This window comes from Salmo salar, chromosome 11 (assembly GCF_965601325.2).
Source record: "Salmo salar chromosome 11, fSalSal1, whole genome shotgun sequence".
Classification (NCBI taxonomy): domain Eukaryota; kingdom Metazoa; phylum Chordata; class Actinopteri; order Salmoniformes; family Salmonidae; genus Salmo; species Salmo salar.
In genome coordinates this window covers 116,080,787-116,088,012 of record NC_138301.1, presented here as the reverse complement: position 1 = coordinate 116,088,012, position 7,226 = coordinate 116,080,787, and the positions used below count along the sequence as shown (strand labels likewise).

The 7,226-nt window shown below is 40.1% G+C and overlaps 1 protein-coding gene across 1 annotated transcript in view; it reads right to left on the bottom strand.

Moving 5' to 3' along the window:
* LOC106591039 (relaxin receptor 2) overlaps positions 1 to 7,226 on the bottom strand; it is a 270,511-nt gene that overhangs the window by 151,187 nt on the left and 112,098 nt on the right. The window contains exon 9 of the mRNA XM_045690182.2: positions 2,778 to 2,852. Coding sequence (XP_045546138.1) covers positions 2,778 to 2,852 — 75 coding nt within the window. The remainder of the gene's footprint in view (positions 1 to 2,777; positions 2,853 to 7,226) is intronic.

Here is a 7,226-nt window from a genome sequence, read left to right as displayed (position 1 = left end):
AGATAGATGTCTAGACAGATGGGATGGGATTATAGATAGATGTCTAGACAGATGGGATGATCGATAGATGTCTAGACAGATGGGATGGGATTATAGATAGATGTCTAGACAGACGGGATGATAGATAGATGTCTAGACAGATGGGATGGGATTATAGATAGATGTCTAGACAGATGGGATGATAGACAGATGTCTAGACAGATGGGATTATAGGTAGATGTCTAGACAGATGGGATGGGATGATAGACAGATGTCTAGACAGATGGGATGGGATGATAGACAGATGTCTAGACAGATGGGATGGGATTATAGATAGATGTCTAGACAGATGGGATTATAGATAGAAGTCTAGACAGATGGGATTATCGATAGATGTCTAGACAGATGGGATTATAGATGTCTAGACAGATGGGATGGGATTATAGATAGATGTCTAGACAGATGGGATGATAGATAGATGTCTAGACAGATGGGATTATAGATAAATGTCTAGACAGATGGGATTATAGATGTCTAGACAGATGGGATGGGATTATAGATAGATGTCTAGACAGATGGGATTATAGATGTCTAGACAGATGGGATGGGATTATAGATAGAAGTCTAGACAGATGGGATTATAGATAGATGTCTAGACAGATGGGATTATAGATGTCTAGACAGATGGGATGATAGATAGAAGTCTAGACAGATGGGATTATAGATAGAAGTCTAGACAGATGGGATTATAGATAGATGTCTAGACAGATGGGATGGGATGATAGATAGATGTCTAGACAGATGGAATGATAGATGTCTAGACAGATGGGATTATAGATAGATGTCTAGACAGATGGGATGATCGATAGATGTCTAGACAGATGGGATGGGATTACAGATAGAAGTCTAGACAGATGGGATTATAGATGTCTAGACAGATGGGATGGGATGATAGATAGATGTCTTGACAGATGGGATGATAGGTAGATGGCTAGACAGATGGGATGATAGATACAGTTGGAGTCGGAAGTTTACATACACCATACAGCCAAATACATTTCAACTCAGTCTTTCACAATTCCTGACATTTAATCCTAGTAAATATTCCCTGTTTTAGGTCAGTTAGGATCACCACTTTATTTTAAGAATGTGAAATGTCAGAATAATAGTAGAGAGAATGATTTATTTCAGCTTTTATTTCTTTCATCACATTCCCAGTGGGTCAGAACTTTACATTCACTCAATTAGTATTTGGCAGCATTGCCTTTAATATGTTTAACTTGGGTCAAATGTTTTGTGTAGCCTTCCACAAGCTTCCCACAATAAGTTGGGTGAATTTTGTCCCATTCCTCCGGACAAAGCTGGTGTAACTGAGTCAGGTTTGTAGGCCTCATTGCCCGCACACGCTTTTTCAGTTCTGCCAACAAATGTTCTATAGGATTGAGGTCAGGGCTTTGTGATGGCCATCCCGATACCTTGACTTTGCTGTCCTTAAGCCATTTTGCCACAACTTTGGATGTATGCTTGGGGTCATTGTCCGTTTGGAAGACCCATTTGCGAGCAAGCTTTAACTTTTTGACTGATGTCTTGAGATGTTGCTTCAACATAGCCACATAATTTTCCTCCCTCATGATGCCATCTATTTTGTGAAGCGCACCAGTCCCTCCTGCACCAAAGCACCCCCACAACATGATGCTGCCATCCCCGCTTCACGGTTGGGATGGCGTTCTTCGGCTTGCAAGCGTCCCCCTTTTTACTCCAAACATTACAATGGTTATTATGGCCAAACAGTTCTTTTTTTGTTTCATTAGACCAGAGGACATTTCTCCAAAAAGTATAATCTTTGTCCCCATGTGCAGTTGCAAACTTTAGTCTGGGTTTTTTATGGTGGTTTTGGAGCAGTGGCTTCTTCCTTGCTGAGTGGCCTTTCAGGTTATGTCGATATAGGACTTGTTTTACTGTGGATATAGATACTTTTGTACCTGTTTAATCCAGCATATTCACAAGGTCCTTTACTGTTTTTCTGGGATTGATTTGCACTTTTCGCACCAAAGTACGTTCATCTCTAGGAGACAGAACACGTCTCCTTCCTGAGCGGTTTGACGGCTGCGTGGTCCCATGGTGTTTATACTTGCGTACTATTGTTTGTACAGATGAATGTGGTACCTTCAGGCATTTATAAATTGCTCCCAAGGATGAACCAGACTTGTATAGGTCTACAATTTTTTTTCTAAGGTCTTGGCTGATTTCTGTTAATTTTCCCATGATGTCAAGCAAAGAGGCACTGAGTTTGAATGTAGGCCTTGAAATACATTCACAGGTACACCTCCTATTGACTCAAATGATGTCAATTAGCCTATCAGAAGCTTCTAAAGCCATGACATAATTTTCTGGAATTTTCCAAGCTGTTTAAAGGCACAGTCAACTTAGTGTATGTAAACTTCTGACCCACTAGAATTGTGATACAGTGAATTATAAGTGAAATAATCTGTCTGTAAACAATTGTTGGAAAAATTACTTGTGTCATGCACGAAATAGATGTCTTAACCGACTTGCCAAAACTATAGTTTGTGAACAAGACGTTTGTGGAGTGGTTAAAAAACGAGTTTTAATGACTCCAACCTAAGTGTATGTAAACTTCCCACTTCAACTGTAGATGTCTAGACAGATGGGATGGGATTATAGATAGATGTCTAGACAGATGGACATGGGATTGTAGATAGATGTCTAGACAGATGGACATGGGATTGTAGATAGATGTCTAGACAGGTGGGTTGGGATTATAAATGTATACTCACACCCAGCTGAGGTTAGGTGTGTGGTGACAGAGGCTGGGCTGGGGGAGCTGCACCAGAGATGTATTCACCATGGACCTGGGGAGAAATCACACACTGTTGTTTAGAGAACACAGACACACACACACACATGGACAGATGAACATTCACACACAGATGGAGGGACTGGCACACACACACACACACACACCCCTGTGACCTCCTTAGGGAAGACACACAGCTTGTAGACATATTTGGAGAGAACAGAGAAACGAGAAAAGAGAATAGAGAATAGAGAAAACTGAATACAGAATAGAGAATAAAGAATAGAGAATAGAGAATAGAGAATAAAGAATAGAGAATAGAGAATAGAGAATAGAGAATAAAGAAGAGAGAATAAAGAATAGAGAATAGAGAATAGATAACAGAGAATAGAGAATAAAGAATAGAGAACAGAGAACAGAGAATAGAGAATAGAGAATAAAGAATAGAGAACAGAGAATAAAGAATAGAGAATAGAGAACAGAGAATAAAGAACAGAGAACAGAGAATAGAGAATAGAGAAGAGAGAATAGAGAATAAAGAAGAGAGAATAAAGAATAGAGAATAGAGAATAGAGAACAGAGAATAGAGAATAGAGAATAAAGACTAGAGAACAGAGAATAAAGAATAGAGAATGGAGAACAGAGAACACACTCCTCCTGGATGCTGCCTTGGCAAAACTATAGGGACTGTTACATAATTTACATTTGAGTCATTTAGCAGACGCTCTTATCCAGAGCGACTTACAGTAGTGAATGCATACATTTCATACATTTTTTTCTCCGTACTTGTCCCCCGTGGGAATCGAACCCACAACCCTGGCATTGCAAACACCATGCTCTACCAACTGAACCACACATTGATGAAGTCCAATTTGTCAAACTTCTGTTAATCTGTGTTCAGTACACAGCACTATGTCACAAAACTATTAAAAATGTTGTTCACCAACTATAACTAGTAACAGCTCCATTGGAGGCATGCCTGTTTTAGTCACACACACACACACACACACACACACACACACACACACACACACACACACACACACACACACACACACACACACACACACACACACACACACACACACACACACTGTCTGTGTTCTTTTGCCCATCTTAATCTTTTTATTGGCCAGTCTGAGATATGGCTTTTTCTTTGCAACTCTGCCTAGAAGGCCAGCATCCCGGAGTCGCCTCTTCACTGTTGACGTTGAGACTGGTGTTTTGTGGGTACTATTTAATGAAGCTGCCAGTTGAGGACTTGTGAGGCATCTGTTTCTCAAACTAGACACTCTAATGTACTTGTCTTCTTGCGCAGTTGTGCACCCGGGCCTCCCACTCCTCTTTCTATTCTGGTTAGAGCCAGTTTGCGCTGTTCTGTGAAGGGAGTAGTACAAAGCGTACGAGATCTTCAGTTTCTTGGCAATTTCTCGCATGGAACAGCCTTCATTTCTCAAAACAAGAATAGACTGACGAGTTTCAGAAGAACGTTTTTTGTTTCTAGCCATTTTGAGCCTGTAATCGAACCTCAAAAAATGCTAATGCTCCAGATACTCAACTAGTCTAAAGAAGGCCCGTTTTATTGCTTCTTTAATCAGAACAACAGATTTCAGCTGTACTAACATGATTGCAAAGGGGTTTTCTAATGATCAATTAGCCTTTTAAAAGGATAAACTTGGATTAGCTAACACAGTGTGCCATTGGAACACAGGAGTGATGGTTGCTGATAATGGGCCTCTGTACGCCTACGTAGATATTCCATAAAAAATCTGCCGTTTCCAGCTACAAAAGTCATTTATAACATTAACAATGTCTACACTGTATTTCTGATCAATTTGATGTTATTTTAAAATACAAAAAAAGTGACCCCGAACTTTTGTAGTGTATATTATTATTTTTATTATCTATATTATTATTATCTATATTATTTATCAATAGTATTATTATTATCTATACTATTATTATTATGATCTATTTTATTATGATAATCTTATTATTATCTATACTATTATTATCTATATTAATATTATTATTATCTATACTATTATTATTATTATGATCTATTTTATTATGATAAATATTATTATTATCTACTATTATTATCTATATTAATATTATTATTAGTATCTATACTATTATTATTATGATCTATTTTATTATGATACATATTATTATTATCTATACTATTATTATCTATATTAATATTAATATTATTATCTATACTATTATTATTATTATTATCTATTTTATTATGATACGTATTATTATCTATACTATTATAAAAATAAAAACACATTTATTTCACCTTTATTTAACCAGGTAGGCAAGTTGAGAACAAGTTCTCATTTACAATTGCGACCTGGCCAAGATAAAGCAAAGCAGTTCAACAACATACAACAACACAGAGTTACACATGGAGTAAAACAAATATACAGTCAATAATACTGTAGAAAAATACGTCTATATACAATGTGAGCAAATGAGGTGAGAAAAGGGAGGTAAAGGCAAAAAAAAAGAACATGGTGGCAAAGTAAATACAATATAGCAAGTAAAACACTGGAATGGTAGATTTGTAGTAGAAGAAAGTGCAAAGTAGAAATAGAGTTAATGGGGTGCAAAGGAGCAAAATAAAAAAAATAAAAAAATAAATACAGTCGGGGAGGAGGTAGTTGTTTGGGCTAAATTATAGATGGGCTATGTACAGGTGCAGTGATCTGATCTGACAGCTGGTGCTTAAAGCTAGTGAGGGAGATAAGCGTTTCCAGTTTGAGATTTTTGTAGTTCGTTCCAGTCATTGGCAGCAGAGAACTGGAAAGAGAGACGGCCAAAGGAGGAATTGGCTTTGGGGGTGACCAGAGAGATATACCTGCTGGAGCGCGTGCTACAGGTGGGTGCTGCTATGGTGACCAGTGAGCGGAGATAAGGGGGGACTTTACCTAGCAGGGTCTTGTAGATGACCTGGAGCCAGTGGGTTTGGCGACGATTATGAAGCGAAGGCCAGCCAATGAGAGCATACAGGTCGCAGTGGTGGGTAGTATATGGGACTTTGGTGACAAAACGGATGGCACTGTGATAGACTGCATCCAGTTTGTTGAGTAGGGTATTGGAGGCTATTTTGTAAATGACATCGCCAAAGTCGAGGATCGGTAGGATGGTCAGTTTTACGAGGGTATGTTTGGCAGCATGAGTGAAGGATGCTTTGTTGCGAAATAGGAAGCCAATTCCTGATTTAACTTTTGATTGGAGATGTTTGATGTGAGTCTGGAAGGAGAGTTTACAGTCTAACCAGACACCTAGGTATTTGTAGTTGTCCACATATTCTAAGTCAGAACCGTCCAGAGTAGTGATGCAGGACAGGCGGGCAGGTGCAGGCAGCGATCGGTTGAAGAGCATGAATTTAGTTTTACTTGTATTTAGGAGCAGTTGGAGGCCACGGAAGGAGAGTTGTATGGCATTGAAGCTCGTCTGGAGGGTTGTTAACACAGTGTCCAAAGAAGGGCCAGAAGTATACAGAATGGTGTCGTCTGCGTAGAGGTGGATCAGAGACTCACCAGCAGCAAGAGCGACATCATTGATGTATACAGAGAAAAGAGTCGGCCCAAGAATTGAACCCTGTGGCACCCCCATAGAGACTGCCAGAGGCCCGGACAACAGGCCCTCCGATTTGACACACTGAACTCTATCGGAGAAGTAGTTGGTGAACCAGGCGAGGCAATCATTTGAGAAACCAAGGCTATTGAGTCTGCCGATGAGGATGTGGTGATTGACAGAGTCGAAAGCCTTGGCCAGGTCAATGAAAACGGCAGCGCAGTATTGTTTCTTATCCATAGAGGTTAAGATATCGTTTAGGACCTTGAGCATGGCTGAGGTACACCCATGACCAGCTCTGAAACCAGATTGCATAGCGGAGAAGGTACGGTGGGATTCGAAATGGTCGGTAATCTGTTTGTTGACTTGGCTTTCGAAGACTTTAGAAAGGCAGGGTAGGATAGATATAGGTCTGTAGCAGTTTGGGTCAAGAGTGTCCCCCCCTTTGAAGAGGGGGATGACCGTAGCTGCTTTCCAATCTTTGGGAATCTCAGACGACATGAAAGAGAGGTTGAACAGGCTAGTAATAGGGGTTGCAACAATTTTGGCAGATAATTTTAGAAAGAAAGGATCCAGATTGTCTAGCCCGGCTGATTTCTAGGGGTCCAGATTTTGCAGCTCTTTCAGCACATCAGCTGACTGGATTTGGGAGAAGGAGAAATGGGGAAGGCTTGGGCGAGTTGCTGTGGGGGGTGCAGTGCTGTTGACCGCGGTAGGGGTAGCCAGGTGGAAAGCATGGCCAGCCGTAGAAAAATGCTTATTGAAATTCTCAATTATAGTGGATTTATCGGTGGTAACAGAGTTTCCTATCCTCAGTGCAGTGGGCAGCTGGGAGGAGGTG